The 21,540-nt window shown below is 44.1% G+C and overlaps 1 protein-coding gene across 14 annotated transcripts in view; it reads right to left on the bottom strand.

The window, feature by feature from the left end:
- Positions 1–21,540, bottom strand: part of ANKRD26 (ankyrin repeat domain containing 26) — an 829,339-nt gene that overhangs the window by 480,025 nt on the left and 327,774 nt on the right. For all 14 annotated transcript variants that reach the window (XM_069228894.1, XM_069228896.1, XM_069228898.1 and 11 more), the window contains 2 exons: positions 18,573–18,606; positions 18,330–18,471 (listed from right to left, as the gene is read on the bottom strand). In XM_069228894.1, the coding sequence (XP_069084995.1) occupies positions 18,330–18,471; positions 18,573–18,606 (176 nt within the window). The remainder of the gene's footprint in view (positions 1–18,329; positions 18,472–18,572; positions 18,607–21,540) is intronic.

Below are 21,540 nucleotides of genomic sequence, written 5' to 3'. Positions count from 1 at the left end.
GTACCCCTGTGTGTTGTTGTATGTACAGGGTAGGCCAGTCCTGCAAGACCCTAAAGCCTGATGCTTTTTGTAAGTGGTACCACAACTGTTTCCCACAAAACGGACAATCTAAGTCCCCATATGGCTGCCTATTTCTGTGATACCGAAAAACACATTGTACTGTAAGAAACTGAGTTATTAGTTGTGAAGGTCGTGAGTCCTTTGCAAGTAATAAGTCAGCCACCTTCTTTTTACTAGGAACCAAGCACTCCAAAATAACAGTTGACTCTCTCAAGGTATGGGAAGCAGAGCAGCACAAGGCCATCCGAGGGAAGGCAATGTGGACTAATAACGCCAGAAGCAACAACAAACGTGCTCAGTAAATCACTGTCCAGTCAGTGCTTTTTCTTATAAAAGGGAAAAGTATTTTTATTGCACACACACGAGTACATACTATGCATTAACTTACAAATATGTATTATCAGGATGCTGGAATAATTTTAGTGGCATCCTCAGGTCACTTAAAACCCTACTGTGTCCTGAACCATATAACCACAATACCCTCCCCTCCTATACTAGATGCCGCATCACAATATAGGAGAGAGTATCATTATCAATAAAGTAGGCCTAATTGGTTTTGTCAGGATGCTATCACATCAGTAAGAGCTGCTGTTGGAAATCTGCTCTTTCTGCAGAGTCATCCTAGATTTCCTTGCCTTTTTCTAAACTCTTGTTCGCTGGCTTTAGAACTCGGTGCATTCTAGCCCTGCTAACCAGCAGTGAAGTGCTTGTGTGACTCCTTTTAACAAGGTAACATTGGGATACTTCTGAGTGGCATATTTATTTAACTCATAAGTCCCTTGAATATGGTATTAAGTGTACCCAAGGCCTGTAAATTAAATGATGTCATTGGACCGCAAAGTTTATTGTGCTCCCACTGCAGTGGCACTGTAAAGCACGTCTCCAGGTCTACCATTGTGGTCTGGCTGTGCAGTTCTAAAATTGAATACTCAACCTGCCAAAACAACAACCTTTCAAGAGACCTAGACCTTTATTCCAAATACTAATAAGTGAACCCTGAGAAGATCTAATTGTTCATAAGGCTATGTGCATGATATTTATAAGTAGGACATTTAAAACTTTAAATGTGTGCCTACAGTGAAAAAGCCCTAAAAGCGATTCTCTCTGTAGCAGGCTTGGTTGTTTCATAGGAACACTGGGATAAAATAGCAAGATGAATAAATATAATGACATCTCTGCCTAGTAAACACCCACAAATGCAATTGTTCAGCTTTTTGAAATAATTATTACAATTCACGGGTGAAGTTGGATTTGTAAGCATATTTTGGAAATATTGACTTTTGGAAAGTTAGCTTTACCCTGCCTGAAATTCCCGGAAGCTAAATCTGCATTTTACTCGCCCTATTCCTCTGACCAAAATTAACATTTCAATAAGCATTATTGAATTGTGAACTTGCTTTGGGTATGTGCAGATGTTGTTGCACCCCCCCAAAATAATAATCAATTTCTTACATTTACCACATGTTAAAGTTCAGTAATAAGTTAACAAGGACATTACCAACATATAATACATTTTATGGGCCAACACTAAGTCAGTCTGGGTAGTACAAACAATAAAACCTGATACTGGCAACATTAAAAATTTTAATAAAGCATTATGTTCAATCCATGTATTTCAAAGTCTTTTTTTTACTTTTATTAGACTGCCACTGCAGTCATATGCCCAACCATAGGGGTTCTAAAAACTCCAGAGTCCAAGAGCAGAATCTCCAGAGTGTTTTGAAATGAAGAAAACCATCTTCTGGGGGTCATCATGGATTAAATCCCCTGGTAAAGGTAGAGTGTATTTGTAAGGGTAACATCTGGGGATCTGCTATACTCTCTACAGCACACACAACACAACCCGCAGATGTTGGTGGTGCCCCTATCCATTCAGGCCAGCAGCACTAATTTCCTGTTTTCTTTTTCAATCCTCAGCGTTGCGGGTGGGGGCAATGGAGGGAGTTCACTCCTGCAGTGCCCTAGCCATTTCCCTGAGTGTGCCCTTTCTGTGCGGCTTACACTATGCATTTTCCTTTCTGTTCCCAGCAACGCAGGAGCAGGTTCGTCCGCGGGCGGGAGTTGTGTACTTTCCTCCCCCCACCCCACTGAGTGGAGGCAGGGACATGACAGCGCAACCCCCCTGACAAGGTTATTGGGGAGGACAATATGCTTGACCAAGTTTCCTTGCAGGTTCCGGGGATTGGGTCCCTAGGGCTCTTTACCATGCAGTGACCCCTGGGGGCAGAAATAAGTTGGGGGAGTGGACCCGATGCATGCTTCTTCCACAGCCCAACCAAAACCAGCACACCCTGTCAGCTCCACTCCCTTCATCCCATGTTCTTCTGGCTGTCTTGCAGGGCACCTTTGTGTCAGCAGTGGAATCAATTGTCAGTTCACCATAAGGTCCAGGGGCACTATCCAGGGCCTGCAGCTATTTCTGAGGGGGCACAAGGGGGCTAGCGCCAATGGGCATCCTAGTCCTGGGGGTCAGCTGGAGTCAAAGTTACAAACTCCAGCACTGCTGGGCATCAGGTGGCTTCTCCTTTTAGTTGGGCATTCTCTTGCCATCATTGCATTCTGGTCCTGTGTCTTCCCGTTTGTCTCTTCCTTGTGCAGAGGTTTTTCAAAGTGGCAGTGGAATGTCCTAGCAGCAAGGTACCAATGGCCAATTCTGGGATGCCATATGATTACTTCACCTACATCCAACCTTCCTGCACAGCATTCTGGGACACCCCAATATGACAACTTAAAGTTGCCTACAGAAACAGCTTCCTTAAGAGCCTCCGCTTTACCCGTAGCTGACACAGGTGCCTGGTCCCTGCCCACCAAAACTGCAAAAGCAAGTCCCTTCTTTTTATGGCTCCAGGTATGGTCCTCCTTTGTTTCAGTGAGCGGGACTGTCCAAGCCCAGGTGAGTGTGACAAACTAATTACCAGATGCAGATTACCTCCTTATTACTTCCTTTCCCTGCTGTTCATAGCTCTATTGTGTGGGGAGGCCTTTGATACTACTGCTGGGGAGCAGAGTCCAGTGGGGGTGGGGGGACGGGGTCAAAGGCATGTAATCTAATTACGAGTCCGAGAAATATGGCAATTCTTAAAGTACTATAACGACTGTATGGTTTCGCTGACTTCTTTTTGTTGGCCTTGGGACTCTGAGCACTTTACCCCTGCTGACCAGTGCTAAAATGCATGTGCCCTCTCTCTAAAACATGGTTTGATTGGTATATATCCAATTGGCATATTTAATTTACTTATAAGTCCCAAGTAAAGTGCACTACAAGTGCCCAGGGCCTGTGAATTGAAAGCTACCAGTGGGCCTGCTGTATTGCTTGTGCCACCCACTCAAGAAGCACTTTAAAACATGTCTCAGGCATGTCATTGCAGCCTGAATGTAGTGCTACACTGCCATGGCAACTTGGCACTCAAAACTCCCTGCCAAGCCTTAAACGTCCTTTTTATTACACAAAAAGGGTTGCACACCTCCCTATAGTGAGTCTGGAGCCAAGGCAGGAAGGAAGGACCTCTGTGCACTTCAGGTATAAGAACTGGACTTCTGGTCCTATCAACTCAGTAAACGTCTGGACTTGTGGATTCTCTACCCTGAAGAAGGACTGCTGTGCTACGAGGACGTCTGTACTGCTGATCTGGAAGAGCTGCTTTCATGCTGTGCTGACTTGCTTTCTTTGCCTCGGTGAGAAGGACAGGACCCATAACTCTTGAAACCAGAAACAGAATGACTCCAAGGCTTTGCTGGCTTCCCTCCTGTTCTTCCGAAGTCTCAGGGACACAGAAGAGGTCCACCTCATCGCCTCCAGCACCTGGACTTTGCTTGCGGCAAGTCTTGCCCTGACAAGTGGTGCCAATCCAGTCCTAGGCCCTTGGAAATGGGTATAAGGTGCTGCTCCAGTCCAAAATCCACACATCAATGCCATTGACGCATTGCTGCTGTTGCAAGGATCGAGAACACAGCATTGCTAGCTGGAACGCTTTGCCTCTGTTCTCGACATCTCCTACTTTGTGTGTCTCGGACCCAATGCATCGCCTACATCTTCAGGATCGACACCAGCGCATCGCCTTCTTTGCTCTTCGCATCTTGTTCTCGACATCAACACAACTCCAACCCAAAGTAATGTTTCAGCGGGCCAAGGCTGCTCCCTATATCCGACCCATGTTCCATCGCTGTTGGCTTGACATTTCAGATTTGACCCGGTCTAGCACGACCACATAGACCCGGTTGGCACTTTATGCTTTGAGGCACTGCAACTAAGTTTATTCTTTGAAAACTCATATCTCGACTGCTACTTATTTGACTTTTGTCATTTTGGTCATATTTTGTTCATTAAATTAAGCTATATTTTCTAACGAGGTGTGGTATCTTTTTGTGTGCTGCTTTCACTGTTTTACTGTTTGAAAAGTTGCAGAAATACTTAACACATTGCCTCTTGAGTTAAGCCTGTCTGCTCTGTGCCAAGCTACCAGGGGGTGAGCACAGGTTAACTTGGGGTGTATTGGTGACTAACCCTGCTTGGACTGTGGTCCCTGCTTGGATAGGTGCATACATCTGCCAACCAGAAACCCAAGGCGAGGAAAGGACTTGTGTTTGTGCAGTGCCTTGCAGTAACTTGTACACTACCATTCCACAACTGAGACCAATTCCAGTCAATTCTTTCTGATTGGCATTTTTTAGATTTTTCCAAAGTCATCCTCTCTAAGCTTGCCTGTTGGCTCTGAGATTTCACCTGTAAAGATGTAATATGGCCTGGCCAACCCCACACAGGGGGCCAGCTGAAGCAGTTTTGTCAGGACAGGGGGCTGAATGCCAAGAGAAATATCAACAAGGCAGACCTCCAAAAGGCTTTAAGGACATGGGCAGAGGACCATCACTCCCCCACAGAATGAGGAGGCGCTGGATAATGAGGACACATTGGACCAGGACTCCCAGGAGGGTCGTGGACTGCTACCTGCAAAGGAGGGAAGCAATATCCTTCCAGGATTGGATAATCCACCCAGGACAGGGAGCAGTGTGTCATCCAGAGACCTGCCCCCGGGGATGCTGGAGGACAGAAACGAGGAGAGACAGCTTAAGCTATAGCTTGCCAATTTAAAATTGGAGAAAGCTTTGGAAGAAAAGAAAAAGAGGCTGGCCATCTCGAAAAAGTGAATGGCCCATGAGCTGAGTGTGAGACAGGTGGACATCAAAGTCATGCAAGGAGAGTCCAGCAGCAATGGTGGCAGCATACCTGCAGTGTCCACTTCGAAGGAAAGGTTTGCATCCCAAAATATGTGGTGCCCAGTTATGTGGTGGGGGGTGACATTGAGAAGTGGTTCTCAGTCTCTGAGGTGGCTCTAAGGGTGCACAAGTTTCCTGAGGCGTGCTGGGGGTAAGCTTGTGGAGGTATATGCCCACATTGGGGAGGGACACAATCCTTACACTGGAGGTAGAGGACCTGAAAGGTATAGGCAGAGGTTCAGGGGCAGCCACAGACTTTCCACACTGACCTGGGCAGACTTTGTAGACTTTACCAGCAAGGCATAAAGGGCTGGGTGAGAGGCAGTAAGGTAGATTATTTCACTGGGCTATACAACCTCATTTTGAGGGTGCACAGCCTGGAAGTTTATTTTCCAGAGCTGCACCAACATCTAGTGGCTAGCCAGCTGACTGACTCCAAAAAGCTTGCTGAACAGGCGGACTTCTGGGTCAGCACCAGAATGCCCAAGAAGCCTGGAGGTGGGCTCCTAAAAGGGTGGTCAGAGTTCCCACCAGAAGGAGGATAGGGGAGATAAAAAAAATTTACAAAAAGAGTTCTCTTGAGGCCCCCAAAATAATTCTCAATGGATAAGGGTCCCACTCCCAAAGTGGTCACCAGAAAAAGAGCTTCCCTGACAAGAGTAAGAACAAGACTGTCAAGTGCTATGAGTATGGGCATTACAGGGGTGATGCCAAGTGCCTTAAGAGGGGACAGCCTCCCACTGGAGAAATGACACTAGGGGTAGTGAGTGTAGTGCTTGGGGAGGAGTTTGTCCTAGTCTGTTGGGGGGAAGGGGGGCATTATGGGGAGAATCACAGTGAGGTCACCCTATAGTCCCTGGGTGATGAGAAGATAGTGCCTAAAGCCCATGTGCCTTCTAATACTGTAATCTATAGGCAGTGGGTCACCATCAATAGTTAATGTATGTAGGCTCTTAGGGACACAACAGTCAGCTTGACTATGGCAAGGAGTCAGGTGGTGGCCCCAGAGTAGATTTTAACCAATACATTCCACCAGGTTGTAGTAGCGCTCAACCAGGAGGATCACTATCCAGTGGCCCTTGTTCCATTTGAGTGGGAGGAAGGGTTTGCAGGTCTTCTGAAACGTGCTGCAAGCCCTGCCATGCCTATAAAATGTTTGCTAGGAAATGGCCTAGAACACACTACTTGGAAGCAAGTAGAGCTTAGGTCACACCTGGAAATATTTGGGTTGCTTGAGTGGGCTTGTGCAACCACCGGGTCCATGACTACCTGGAAGGGAGTCAATGCAGTCTGGACCCTGAACAAATGGCCCAGAAAACAGCCAAGAGAGGGAAGGGCAAGGGAACTTATCCCCTAAATGTCTCCCACCAGAGGAGGGTACCACGGTGCCCACTGAGGAGGGCACTGTCTCCCTTAGTGACCTGACTGAACCTTCTGTATGGCCTCATATTTGGTGGGCCTAAGGCACCTGTGCATTGGGCAATAAGGGCCCTGGTGGTCCCCCAGTGCTACAGGGCCTTCCTCCTGGGGCTGGTTCACCAGACACCCCTAGCAGGACATCTGGGCCAGGACACAACCTTTGCCCGGCTGGTCCCCCACTTTTACTGGCCCCGCATGGTGGTTTCCTCAGATGCTGTCTGTAGGACCTTTTTGGCCTCCCAGGCCAGCGGAAAGACAGGGCAGAAGCTGAAAGCTCTTCTGAATCCCTTACCTGTTGTTGGAATCCTCTCTTTGAAAGGGTGGGCATTGGCATTGTTGGGCCCATGGATCCCCAGAGAGCCACTGGCTGTGGGTTTATCCTGGTTCTCTTGGACTATGCCAGACAGTACCCACAGACTATCCATCCGAGGACCACAACGCACCTGCAGTGCCTAACGCCGTAAGGGGGAATTTTACCTAAGTGAGTTTCCCCAAGTAAGTAGTGTTCAACAGGGGCATCACCTTTTTGTCCGCTTACATGCAGTTCGTGTGGAAGGAGTATAGAGTTACTTATAAGTTTTCCACACCTTATCATCCACAAACCAATGGACTTATTGAGAGATTCAACAATACCCTCAAAGGCATGATCCAGGGCCTACCAGAGCCCATGAGGCGTAAGTGGGACATCCTTTTTCAATGTCTACTTTTTGTCTAAAGAGAGGTGCCACAGGAGGGGTTGGTTTTAGTCCCTTTGAATTGCTCTATGGGCATCCTGGAAGGGGACGTCTTATTTATTTCTTTATTTGTATCATTTATAGAGCGCACTGCCACCGAACTGGTATCCTGGCGCTATATCACTACCAGGGGAAACAGAATATTACGGCTTGAGAAGAGCAAAAAGTACTATCAGAGGCTCCACTTATTTAGGAAAAAACCAACGCTTTAAGGCCTATCTGATCTGCAATAGGTCCGCTGAAGATCTAAGAGACACTGGAAGTTGATTCCAAAGTCGAGCAGCTCCAATCATAAAAGCCCATCCGTGTTGTCTAGTTATTCTAAATTTAGACACATGAGCACAACTGGCTGAGGAGGAGCAAAGACTCCTACCTGGGGAGTTTCTTTTTATACTCTTTTGTAGGGGAACCAGGCCAAGCCCATGAAGAGATTTAAAAATAGTGCAAAGGGATTTGAAAACTATTTTTTGTCTTAATGGTAGCCAGTGAGGATCCTTCAATGTGACAGGTGCACTTCTTGGTCTGTTCAAGGCTAATTTAGCAGCCACAACTTGGACTCGATGTAAGCAATTGAATAGATAATCAGGAGCTCCAAGTAGAAGGGCATTACAATGGTCCTACCTGCTTAGGATAATGCCACATACTACCAAAACTCTAGTAGAGGAAGGCAGTAACGGAAAAATCTTCAGAAAGACTCCAAACTAAAGAGAAATAGAAACCCGCAATTTTGTTCACATCAAGCTCCAAACTAAGTTTCTTATCAAAAGCATCTAATGCGTCAATAATCACGTCAGTAGGAACTTTCTAAAAGCTAGGGGGAAGTATGGGCGGGAATCTGTTTGCCCTGCAACATAGAAAATCTGTCCCCAATAAATTTAAAAGTTACAATTAAGACAATCAATGATCTCCTTCATATAGTCATGAAAAGCATTGACTGTCGACTGCTGGTTGCCTTCCAATGACAAAATAAGTTAGGTTTAGTCTGCTTAATTAATTAGGCTGACATCATGAGATTTGATAAGTGAAATTGGAGGACTTGTATAGATATTCGAAAGAATCGGGCTGAATGACGAGCCTAGTGGGACACCCTTCTTATTGGCCCTGAAGTCGGAACAAAAAAGAGGGAGGGTCATCGCCTGACATATGTCTGACAGGTAAGAGCAGATCCAGTTCATTGATGTTTCACAAACTACATTCAAGGCTAGCTGGGTCAGAAGCATATTATGACTAACAGTATCAAATGTGGTTGAAAGATATAATAAAATTCAATACCACAGACTGACCATTATCTACTCGCATTCTGAGTTTATCCAGGGTTGTGAGTAGAGCTGATGCAGTCCCATGGCCTGGTCGAAAGCCAAATTGCTCCTCTTCAAGTAGGCTGTTATCTTAAAAGTACTGGGACAATGCCTTACTCACAAAACATTCCTGGATTTGAGAAGGAATCAGCAGGAGGGATATGGGCTTGTAATTACTCAAGACTGCAGGTTCCAGGGATGGGCTTTTTCAGGATGGCGGTGAGTACAGCCCTTTTCCAGGTTTGGAGGTACAATGCCCAACTGCAGGGATTGGCAACATATTTACCAAAGAAGTGGAAATAACTCCCATGCCTGTTCTTTCCAAACGTTGTGAGGCAGGGGATCTAAAGGCAAGCCTGAAGAAGTGATCATAGCTCGGAAGCAGTCCTTCGCTCGAGGAACAAAATATTCTAATCTGTTCATGAGATTCTCATTCTTATTGCAGTCGTCCGTAGCTACTGGAGTATTACGCTTCTGATGAGAGCTGGTAATACCTTACAGGATTCTATAGATCTTTTCCTCAAAGAATTCTGCGAGATCATCAGAGAGAGCCTGCAATGGTACAATTGCTTTATTCAGGCATTCTGGATTAGAAATTGCTTGAATAATGTCAAACACCTTTTTAATGTTATTCAGAGCGGCCAAAATAGGGTTAGCATAGTATTCTGCTTTGGCCTTAGTAATTTCCTTCTTATTGACCTCTTTCTTATAGGCGATGTGCCATCTTCTTACAGCTTTCCTCCAGTTTAGTTTTAGAGTTTCAAGAGAGGCGCTATACCAAGCGGCAGATGGTCTCTGAGAAGTTTTTAATTCCTTAATTGGGATAACTGAATCAAAACGTTCCCGGATTCGATTCTCTAAAGCTGAGTAGTCACCTTCCACCGTACTCTCTACATCAATGGAGTAAAGCAACTCAAAAAATGGCTTGCCATAGATTAATTTATTAAGTTTGTTCCAAGCTCTGCCGAGTCACTGACTAACCATGGTCGTCTTGGGTGTACCAATCTCCCTACCCTGAAGTTCAAAGGTCACTAAGGCGCGGTCTGTCCAACAGAGGGGTAAAGTGTTCCCCATAGTGGCAAGACATTTTGTGGCGAAAATAGCATCCAAGATGTGGCTGGCCTGATGGGTAGGGCCCTGTGCTAACTGTTGTATTACAGAAATATCACAGGACCCTTGCAGTTCTCTGAGCTCAAGGGCAGGGTCTCTCTTCGCCCACAGACTGAAATCGCCCAAAATAATATAATTAGAAAGGGCAAGAACTATATTACTAAACATCTCAAAGAGGGACTATGGGCCAGATGTACGTAGTTTTGGGTTTGCGATTACCTAATAGCAAATCTTTGTGATTCGCTATTAGGAAATCACAAACAACTATGTACAACAGAGTTTTTAACATTGTTTGCGATTCACAAATGGGTTGTAAGAGACCTGCCTCATTAATATTTATGAGGTAGGTCGCAATTTACAACCCATTTGGGAATGGACACAATCACAAGGATGGTGGCCTGCTGGGATCAGCAGACCACCATGTCTGTGATCGCTTTTTAAATAAAGTAATCTTTTGTTTTTGTAGTGCAAGCCACTTATTAAAGGAAAATGAGATGCATTACAAAAAAAAAAAAACTGGAAAGTTTTCTATCTGGTCTGTGGGGCCACTGCTTGCTCTTAAAAAATGTTTTCACTCACATTCACAAAGGGGAAAGGGTCCCATTGGGACCCCTTCCTATTTGCGAATGGGTTACGAACTCCTCTATGGAGTCAGTAAAATACTAATGTTTTGCAACCGCATTCCAGTTGCAAAACATTCATACGTACCAGTATGACTCGCAATTAGAAAGGGATGCCGTTTACACGACCCTTCCTAATAGCCACTCGCAAACCCTATTTTGCGACTCCGTAATAGGTTTCCGACTCGCAGAATAGGGTTGGTACATGCCAAAGTGCATTTTACTAGTTGCAAACAATGCTTCGTACATCTGATCCTGTAAGGATAAACTCGAGGAACCCAGAGGACGGCAGCATAAATGCCTGGAAATATGTAGCCTATGCCATCTTTTAGAGAAAAGCAGAGTATTTCAGGGTCAGCAAGTTCATCTACACTTAAAGGTGCAAAATATAATTTGTCCTCAATGTTGATGCCCGTCTCTTACCTGTTAGCATGTGGTTTATGAAAAATGTTATAATCTGGCGGGCAAGCCAGCCCTAAGTCAACAGATGAGTCAGAGGTGGTCCACTCTTCTGACAAAAACAGTTCATCCCAGATTGTGTAGGCAAGTGTATTTCAGTTGAATACGTCACTAACGATCTTACATTAAGTAATCCACACCTTAACGTGAAAGCAACCAGCAGTATGGCTGGCTGGTGCTGTGTGCAGTCTATGCGTGGAAGGGCGCAGATGGGCACTGACGGGCTTGCCTTTGGCGGAAGCATCCTACTTCTGTAGTGTCCTCCTAGTGAGGATGACTAGACAGTCAACAAAAATGGAGGCCTGGAGGTGACTCGCTCTTGCAGGCGAAGGGTACACCCTTGATATCCACAAGAGTATTAGTGTCCCCCAAACATATAAAGCAGTATTTAAAAAAAACAAGGTGCAAACCGAATTACTTTACAATACTGTGAAAATGAGTGATGTACAAGGAACAGCGTTTCTAGCAGTAAGAACTCCAGTAGTGGCCGTGCGGTCGCTCTAGCATCCGTCCTTGTAGTCTTCTAGTGAGGAAGACTAGACCGCCAACAGTCTGGTTAGGGAGGAGAGGGAGCAAGATCCTAGGAAATCTCCACAGATGTGGTTAGCTACATGCTAGCCCTCTGGAGCCTGATGGCCAAGTTTTGAAAGCAAGCTTCTGAAAACTTGGAGGCAAGTCAGGAGGTAATGAAGCAGTAATACAACCAGACGGCTACTCCTGTGGAATTCAAACCTGGACAAAAAAAATTGGGTTATGAAGCCAGTGGAGCCCAAGCCCCTACAAGATCGTTGGACCAGGCGCTAGGAGGTGACTGAGAGGAAGTGGGAAACCACCTACTTGGTGGACCTCAAGAACCCCAAACACCACCCCTTGAGGGTCCTCCATATCAACCGTTTTGTTCTCCACAATGACTGAGGTCACAATGTTGCTGATGACAGAAGGCGGGTAGGAAGAGGACTGTGAACCTCTCCCTGGCCTCCTAGCTTCCAAAGAGAAGGATGGGTCAGTGGAAGGTGTAAATTGTTCCATTACCCTGACTTCAGAACAGCAGAGGGACTGTCACCAATTGATGGGACAGCTCTCCTCCCTGTTTTTCATCACTTCTGGGATTAGCCTCCTGTGTACCCATGATATTGACATAGGAGTCCCCTTGTCAAGAATAAAACCTATAGGCGGCCTGACAAAGAGAGAGTCAGCATCAAAGATGAGGTTTCTAAGATGCTGGAGTTGGGGTGATTGAACCCTCCGGTAGCCACTGATCCAGCCCTGTGGTGCTGGTACCAAAATCTGTCCCACAGGGCACTACACCCAACTCAGGTTCAGTGTAGAGTAAAGGGGGGCTTAGGTCATTCCCATTTCCCAGGCTAATGAGCTAATTGACAGATGAGGACTTGCCCAGTTTCTGAGTACTTTCAACCTTACTTCGGGATTCTGGCAGGTTGCCCTAACTGAAGGAGCCAAGAAGAGGTCAGCCTACTCCACTCCAAAGGGCCACTACCAATTTAGAGGGATGCCCTTTCGGCTCAAGAATGCCTTTACCACCTTTCAGCGGTTGGTGAACAAAGGCTTGGCTGGTCTGGAGGCCTTCAGGGCTGCTTAGTTGGATGACATAGCTGTCTTCAGTAGCAGCTGGAAGGACCACTGCAGGAAGTGCTTCAGGCCCCACAAAACCCAACCTAAGGTAAGGGCCTTCTTGGGCCTTACAGGATACATTAGGAGGTTTGTTAAGGGATATGGCACCCTTGTTGCCCTCTTGATTCAGGTGACTTCCAAGAAGCAGCCCAGAAATGTAATTTGGACTGAGGTATGCCAGCATTTGAATCCGTAAAAAAGGCCATTTGCACAGACCCTGTGCTCAAGACCCCTGGCATTTCCAGGGAATCCGTTGCCCAAACTAATGCCTCAGAGCATGACATAAGGGCAGTATTTCACAGCTTAACAATGAGGGCATAGACCAACCTGAAGCTTTCATTTCTAGGGGGGTACTTCCCAGGGGAGAGAGCTGGAGTGCTATTGAATAGGAAAGCCTTTTCTGTTGTCTGGGCACTTAAGAAGTTGCGACCATACCTGTTTGGGACTCACTTCCAGATTCTGACAGACCAAAGGACCCTCAGGTGGCTAATGGAAATGAGGTGGTCCATCTCCCTACAGGGAATGGACTTTACAGTGGAACACAGATTCTTCTGCCTGAGTGTTCAGAACTGACAGGAGGTTGGGTAGTTCTCCCCACTTTCAGCTGGGAGGACAAGTTTTAGACCAGACAGCCCGAGGGCTGTCTTCTCCCAAACATTTTGCCTGCTAGCCTCATACTTTCGCTGATTTCTTCTTGTTGACGTTAGGATCTGAGCAATTTACAACTGCTGACTAGTGCTAAAGTGCATGTGCTCTCACCCTAAAACATGGTTTGATTGGTATACACCTAACTGGCATATTTAATTTGCTTATAAGTTCTAGTAAAGTGCACGACATGTGCCCAAAACCTGTAAATTAAATGCTACTAGTGGGCTTGCAGCACTGCTTTTGCCAACCACTGAAGTAGCACTTTAGGAAATATGCCATTGCACCCTAAATGCAGTGTCACACGGCCATGTCGACTTGGCATCTACAACCTCTTGCCAAGCCTTAAGCATCCCTTTTATTACATAAAAGCCACTCCTAAGGTAGCCCCTAGGAAGCCATAGGGTGATTGAAAAGGAGTAGCTCTGTCATGATTAGTACCTATTGAATTCCAATGAAAAAGCCTCTTTAATGGTAAAGTCGGATTTATTATTACAATTTTGAAAATGCCACTTTTAGAAAGATGGCATTTTCCTGCTCTTACTCCTGTGTACCTGTCTCCACTAAACGTCTGGGGTGGGGTGGCAGCTGGACTTGTGCATTCCCTCATGAAAGCCACACACAAAGGGAGCTTAGGTATGACTGATGGGCCATCAACATCCTGATGGGCCATTCTGGGCAGGTTGGGAGGGAGGGGCTAGTACACTTGAATAGGCTGTGTCCTGTCCCCACACAAAGGGTTACATACCATCCTGTAGTGAGTCTGGAGCCATGGCGGGACAGGAGGACCTCTGGGCTTTTCAAAGCCCTTCTTTCAAGTCTACCCCACTTTAAGAGCACCACTGGGTATAAGAACTGGACTTCGGACCCTACCAACTCAATACACTTCTGGACATGTGGATACCCTGCCAGGAAGAAGGACGGCTGTGCTGCAAGAAGGACTGCTATACTCCTGGAATGCTGCCCTGATAGAACTGATTTCTTGCTGTGCTGACCTGCTGCTTTTCTTGCCTGGGTGAAAAGGACTGGGCCCACAATTCTTGAAACCAGAACCAGAGTGACTACAAATGCTTGCTGGCTTGCCTCCAGTTCTTTTGAAGTCTCAGGGACACAAAGGACTTCTAGCTCACTACCTCCTCTAATTGGTGCCAATCCTGCCCTGGTCCTTGGAAGTGGGTATAAAGTGCTACTCCTGTCCAAAATCAACATATCAACACTGCTGCATTACCTACTGTGCAATGCATGGCCTCCACTCCTGATGCATCTCCAAATTTGTGTGGCGCAGAGCCAATACATTATCTACATCTTTGGGCTTGATGTCAGCGCATTGCCTCCTTTGCTCCACGTATCTTATTCTCAATGATAACGCAACTACAAACCAAGGTACTGGTTCAGCAGAACAAACTTTTCAAATTTCACCTGGTCTAGCGCAACCAGATTGCACTGGTTGGTGCTTTATGCTTTTAAGCACTACAACTGAGTTCATTCTTTAAAAACTCATATCTCAATGTCTACCAATAGATTTTTGTAGCTATGATCTTATTTTGTTCATTCAATTAAGCTCTATTTGGTAACTTTAAAACTTACTTTTTGCATGGTGTTTTCACTGTTTTACGGTTTGAAATGTTGCAGAAATAGTTAAGACATTGTCTCTTAGGTTAAGCCTGCCTGGTCTGTGCCAAGTTACAGGTTCTTTTAGGGTGTGTTGGTGACTTACCCTAACTAGGATTGTGGTTCCTGCTCGGACAAGGTGCATACCTCTGCCAACCAGAAACCCAATTTCTAACATTAGGGATGGTAAATATACACTCAGTTCATGTTTACCTTAGATTGGTATCTTCATGGACCCAGAACGCCTACACAGTGCAAAACAGTACTTTTGGGGAGGTTTCCCCTATTATGTGAAAAGTAGTTAAAGCGCCACACACCTCAATAATCCCTACAGACCTGCAATATGAATACTTACTTGCATTAAAAGGCATACATTCAGGTCAGTGCAAATCCTTCAAAAGTCCTTTCTGCGACAGGCTACCTGGGCGAGAACACTGAGTAGCGAAAGACCATACTCTCACGTGCACAGTCTGACCCACATGGGTACTCGCGTGTTCACAGGTAACCAGCCCAAAGCCTCTTACCCTAGCTGTGCAGTGGCTGTCTAGTCTTAAAGGCAGACACAGGCAGTTAGCACTCAGATCCTTTACAGTGAATTTATAGTGGGTGAAACTAAGGTAATGAGTCTCACTGACAGTAAAAAAAACAAAAAGAAAACCGGGTAATCAAAGGAGAGAAATCCACGGGGAATACGTAGTCAGAAACCACTTTGCACCAGCTTGCAGTACATTTCCCTAAGAAAGGCAAATACTAATTAATCTGCTGTTCAAAACCATTCAATAGGCTGCAACACAGTAGTCAGCCAAAATGTACTGTATGTTTTTTTTTTTTCTGGGGGCAAGGAAACATCCTAGACACACATTTGACTCTAGCTCTCCTAAAATCACTTTTAGGGCAAAAACAAATTCACTGTGGCTTGGAAAACATTAAGAAAGTTAGGCAAGGAGGAAGAAGGGTTTGGATTGTGGAATAGCATGCTGATGTCAGAACTTCTGCACCATTTCCAAAGTGAATTCAGAATAGTATTCATTTTAGGGGGTTAAAGGCATCCATTTAAAAGCAAAAGGATTTTCCCCAAACGATAATGTAGGAATACTGCACTCTGGAATACTGACTTCATTAAACCCACATCACATGTGATGAGGATCCAGCAGATAACTCAAGTTATTGGTGTGATTAGGAGTCCAGGGCCACTGGTAAGGAGTCCAGGGCCACTGGTAAGAAGGCCAGGGCCTGCAGCAGAGGTATTCAGATGGCTTGTATCTATAGATTCGGCACCAGGGCAAATACTTCACAATTTACTAAGGCTCTACAAATTCTTAACAATATTCATAACACTCTTACCAGTTTGGAGTGTAAAAGGCAGGCACTTATTTCTATTTCAGTGGAAGCCAAAGAAACTCTACTTCTCTAATATGTGTTTCCTTCAATTTTGAAAAGGATCAACAGATTAAATAATATACCAGGAAATTCACTTTAACACATACGATTATGCCAGTGTCAAGAATTAGAGTAGCCCGCTAGGCAACTGGCACCCTCTGGGAAATATCAGAGAAAGGAACCTAGAGTCCAGGCAACAAATGAATTATCTGTGTTTCTCTTCTCATGGATGTTGACAGATCACTTCAGAAAGCACACACTCCACAAGTATGTACTCAGTCGCCCCGCTATTAATGCTTCCATGACAGGTTTGTGATTTTGTCACAAGACTCACACTTGGCAATGCTGTGCCACTGTCCCAACACAACAAACAGTGGGAGCTGTGAATCTGGGAACAGAGTATTTGCATCATTAGATCAGCAAATTAGGCCCATGTTCCCACTGTAATTTACAGCAAGCTTGCTTTAGCACTCATTTGCACCTTATGTAATATTTAACAGGCAGGGGAGGGAGTGAAAAGAGCTACTGTATGGGCGTTAATAGTAAACATTTTCTCAATTTACTCTGTTTTATATTTTGTTTGTTTGCCTCGATTGCACTTTATTGTGGGTTTTGATGAGGGGTACTGGTCAGCCCAACAAAGCAGCATTTTTGTTGTGTTGTTTTTTCCGCCAGTGGTGGCTATCATAAATGAGCACACTAGTTGCTGGCCTACTAACGATGTGTGGACATGCATGTGACTATTTGAAGTGCCTTGCAGCATGGCCTACCAATGATGTGCAGACATGCATGTTGCTGTTTAAAGTACCTTGCAGCATGCCTGCACAAAAACATGTGGTGAGGGTCTGACAAGTCCTCATAAAGTAATCATCATTGAGTGTTGAGTCCAGTACGAATTTTTGTTTTTATCTGACAAATGGTTTGGGCACACATTCTCTTTCTAAACACATGATGTAGTAAAGGGCTAATCTGACTAAAGCAGAATATTCTTTGTTCTAAAGTGTGAAAGGTTTTAAATTGTATTAATGTATTAGTTCTGCTTTACTAATATTTTATTTTAGTTTATTTATTTATTTTACAAATCTTTTTTCTGTGAGATGTCATTTGTGGGCATGTGTTTTATATGGCAAAATCACTGTTGAATATCTGACATCAAAATAAAGTTGAGATATCAGTGGTAGGTAAAATTAATGTTTAATTTTTGGCCAGTGGGGCACCTGTATTTGTCCTATGCCCAGAGTATATTGCAGACAGGATTATCCTATTACAAAGTCTGTAGCCTTCAGAGTCTTTATCAAGAATGCTTCAAATTGATATAATTTTGAATGTCTTTGCAAAGAAAATGCAGACGAATGCGGAAATAAATGAATGGGTCACTTAGCATGGTTTAGAAACCGTACAGTAACAGCAAGGCTTGTTGGTGGCACAAGTTTGGCCAGGATGTCTTCACTCGCAGTAAAACCAAAGGTATCACTAAAGAACAGAACATCTTTGGTATAGCTTGCCATTCAGAAGTAGAAACATTTTAAGGAGTCTTAGTCTGCGGCACAGAAATGATCAGAGGAAAAAGAAATCTGCAGGATATAATACCCATGAGCAACTGTATCTGAAAGATGGGAATGCCTCTCTAGTGCAGGGCATACTACCAATAACCTTCAATAGTGTTTACACTTTGAACAAGCACTTGCAATGCAATGGTTCTCGCATTTGCGCGAGTTAGAGTTATATGCGTTGAAAATTACTAACTGGACTTTTTTGGCCACACAAACTGAAAAAAAAAAGTAAAACAGTTGACATAAGCGAGCCGATTAAAGAAAAAAACCGCAGCGCGATCGTACCATGCAGCGCGATCGTGTGCGTGAAAAATGAACAGATAAAGTAGTCCAGACCCCAGGCTGAAAACATCGAGGCTCGGATGTTTTTAGCAGTTTACCGGTGCTGTGTAGGGGAGCTAAACACCAGCAAAGGCATGACGTATGCATGCCTTTCACAAATTAAAGCAAGCGCATTTTAAAAGGCAAGCCTGCGAACCAATGTAAGTGATTGACGTGCCATGGGCGTGGTTTGAAGCCCAAAGAGAGATTACAGAATGGACGGAGTGCTTTGCGCTCGCCCATAAAAATAGAGCTAGAAAACATAACTCTTACCGTGGCCTTCTACACTAAGTTGATCTATGAATAACATGGCATTTCTGTAAGCTGAAGTGGGTGAATCACAATCCTCTGTTGCTGTGTCGGAAGAGAGAGTCAAGTCTTCGAAATCCTCAGCTAGATCTGTTTGTCTAGGGACCTGAAAAATAAAAAACACTTTTTGTTTATGGGAAGTTCCAAAAATTGAAACAAATATGTCCTCTAATTAGTGAGAAAGTGAAAACAAATGCACAGCATTACCTTGTCTTTTTTATTTCGTGGGTTGGAAAGTGACCTGAAAAGAAACAAGAAGCAAACATAACTATTGGTATTTACATAGCAATGCTGCCAAAATATATTATAGAGTTGATAATGTTTTAAAAATGGATGTAAAAGTAATTATTGGCTAAACCGCAATCTGACAAGTAGTGGTTTTCATTCTAATAACTACATTAGTGGCCATCTTGGTCTTATAATAGTCCAGCCTGAATTTGTATGGGATATCACAACTGAAGAGGTACACAATTCCCCAGAAAAGTTTCAGCCGTGGTAGGTCTCATTACTGAGATACAGCTTGTGTCCATGTGGCACAGCAAGCAAGGTACCCATGTCAAGGTGTAGATAAGCTACTCGAAGCAACTAAGACATCAAAAATGGTTTGGGAGGGAAACAATTTAATGAAACAGAACTACTGGTCCTTACTCAGGCACTGAGCAATTACCAGTGACTAAGATTAGTTCAACCATCATATCAAATATGTTTTGTTTCTCTCATTAGTCAAACAGGGGAAAATAACTTTGGATCTATCAGACAGCATCTTTAGTAACCCTTAGGCCAAATAGCACATGCATACCTGCCAAGACATTTTAAGAGGCTGCATCAAAAAATGATGGCCACAAAGAGTGTTTAGCTAACTGATTTGTCACTGATATCTATCATAACGCCTACCATATCCTCAACAAGAATTTCAGTGAGTCTACACACAGGCATACTACCAATTAATCAGGGCCCACCAACACTGCTAGTGGCACCTGTCAAAGTTTGGCCTAATGGTCATGTGAGCTGAAGAATTCACCACTGGAATTCATTCTTGACCCATGGACATTCATCCTCCCAAGAATGAATATATGATTTAAAAATACGTTATGTGCTTAACGTTATTCATCACAAAGAGGGCTGCACTTAAAATGTTCCGCCAAGCATCAGTATGTGGTTCTCAATTTCTGCATCAGGTTGGCAGCATTAGTAGGTAACATCTGTAGTTATTAAAAAAGGACAACATTGTTTCAGTATAAAAAAAGGAGGAAGACTTCAACCTTCAAGCCTCTTTGCCTCTAAAAAAAAATCACCCCTGGCTTATTCCTATTGTGTACAGTAAGAGAAAGTCTGCTCTACTCCAGGATTCATTGCATCCAACACCAGGCAGTCTGAAATACGAAGTGTGGCCTGAATTACAAAGGAATGCTTTCTAAATCTGAAGCAGATTATTAAGGGCAGAAGCACACTGATTAGCCCGCTATTCCTTTTAAGTGGGCAGCCTCATTTGCAGGTACCCAAAATATTTAATTAGCTCTGGCTCTGCTTTTTAAGGTGACACTTTACAAGCTGCAAATATATGCAGCCAGTTAACCGATTACCAGAGAAATCATTATCTGTGCCATTCCTAAAAAGGAGGTCCAGGTCTAAAATGTTTGGTGGAAGAACCAAAAGATCAAGTCAGGTTGTAGTGATCTTATTATCAGACTCAAGTGAGATCTACTTTTAAATGGTGCTTGTTCATGTTTAACTGATAGTGTCTCTTAACGCATCATAATACATATATTTAAATGCCACTGGAGAACCACTGAGGGCTGATTTGTAAAACAAGTTAAAATGCACATTATGAATCTGTTAAAAGATATACCACAAACTCAGCATCAAAGCCAGAGAGAAGCAATTAAGGCCAGTGGCGATGCATATTTTTCACATATTGCACCTTCTGTATCCTCATCTCAATAGCGAGGCTTAGATCTGGAAATACATGAGCTCTACCATAACATTTTCTATACTGCAGAATTTTCTCGTATGTGCAATAGTCCATTATCATGGTGCAATAGAAAGGGAAACTAGCCTTAAACCAGATTCTTCCACTCACGCCATGTCCACCTCTCATCTCACAAGCTCTCTTCAGAGACACCACTGTGTGGGACAGCAAAGAGTTTTTTACAGTGCCCCTTGTACAGGATGGGTACTTGTCCCCACTTCCAACTCGGTAACTTCCACAAATGAAGAGGAGCGGCACACACCTATTAAAAACAGCCCATCTTCTGCGTCAGAGCCTCACCACTGCCAACTTTGACCTCTAACATTTTCTCTCATGGTGCAGGATGAGTATTATCATGACGCAGCAGGGACTTCCAACAATCAGAGGCCGATCTGTGGAAGCGACCATATCCATTTCCACCAGAAACGTATCACAACCGGTTCTATTATGAGCCCCAAAGCTTCCAAGATCCAGATCCAGTTAGTGGCAACCTTCCTGGTGCAGCTGGTTCTAGCCCATGAATGTTACTTTAGGAGAGAAGTATACTCTTTTGAAGAGGGCGTAACACCATTATGCAATATGCTTTCTATTGAGTCCTTTAAATCAAAAGTGCATTAATTATTCACAACTGTGTTTATATTTTTAAATACATAGTTTATTCTACAGTGCTATTGCAATACTTACTAATGTCCAAAAATGTTATTTGAACATTATTTTTAATAATTTTAGATGTCTAATTGTGCTGAGCATGAGAATATTTATGTTAACTTGAGTGAACCCTGTCACTGTTACGAAACAGGTTTTGATACGTGTATTTTGCGTTGAATCAAGCAGGCCTCTAGTTTGTAATTTCCTAGGAAGCTTAACCATTCTTATGCAAGAACAGATAAGGCTCAAAGGCTCATTTAAAAACAGTTAAAATTCCAGTGATGTGGACTGGTTTTTGAGTTTTTTTTTTAGGGTACTACACCTGACAGGAACGAGGAGGATAGGATGAAGAGTAGAGTAGGAAGAGACACCAGAATTGTCCTTCTGCACAGAGGGTGCCTTTGCAAAGAACACAGAATTTCTATTTGTTTGCTAAAACCTATGTTTTATGACACCGGCCCAACACACTAGAGTTATTTTCTGCCTGGAAGCTGTCAAGAATGATTGTCTGTCAACACATGTATGGTAAAGAAGTCACTGCTTAGACAGGCACAGAGA

This window comes from Pleurodeles waltl, chromosome 4_1 (assembly GCF_031143425.1).
Source record: "Pleurodeles waltl isolate 20211129_DDA chromosome 4_1, aPleWal1.hap1.20221129, whole genome shotgun sequence".
In the NCBI taxonomy this organism is placed as follows: domain Eukaryota; kingdom Metazoa; phylum Chordata; class Amphibia; order Caudata; family Salamandridae; genus Pleurodeles; species Pleurodeles waltl.
Note: the sequence above shows the minus strand (reverse complement) of the source record. Positions and strands in the feature narration are given on the sequence as shown.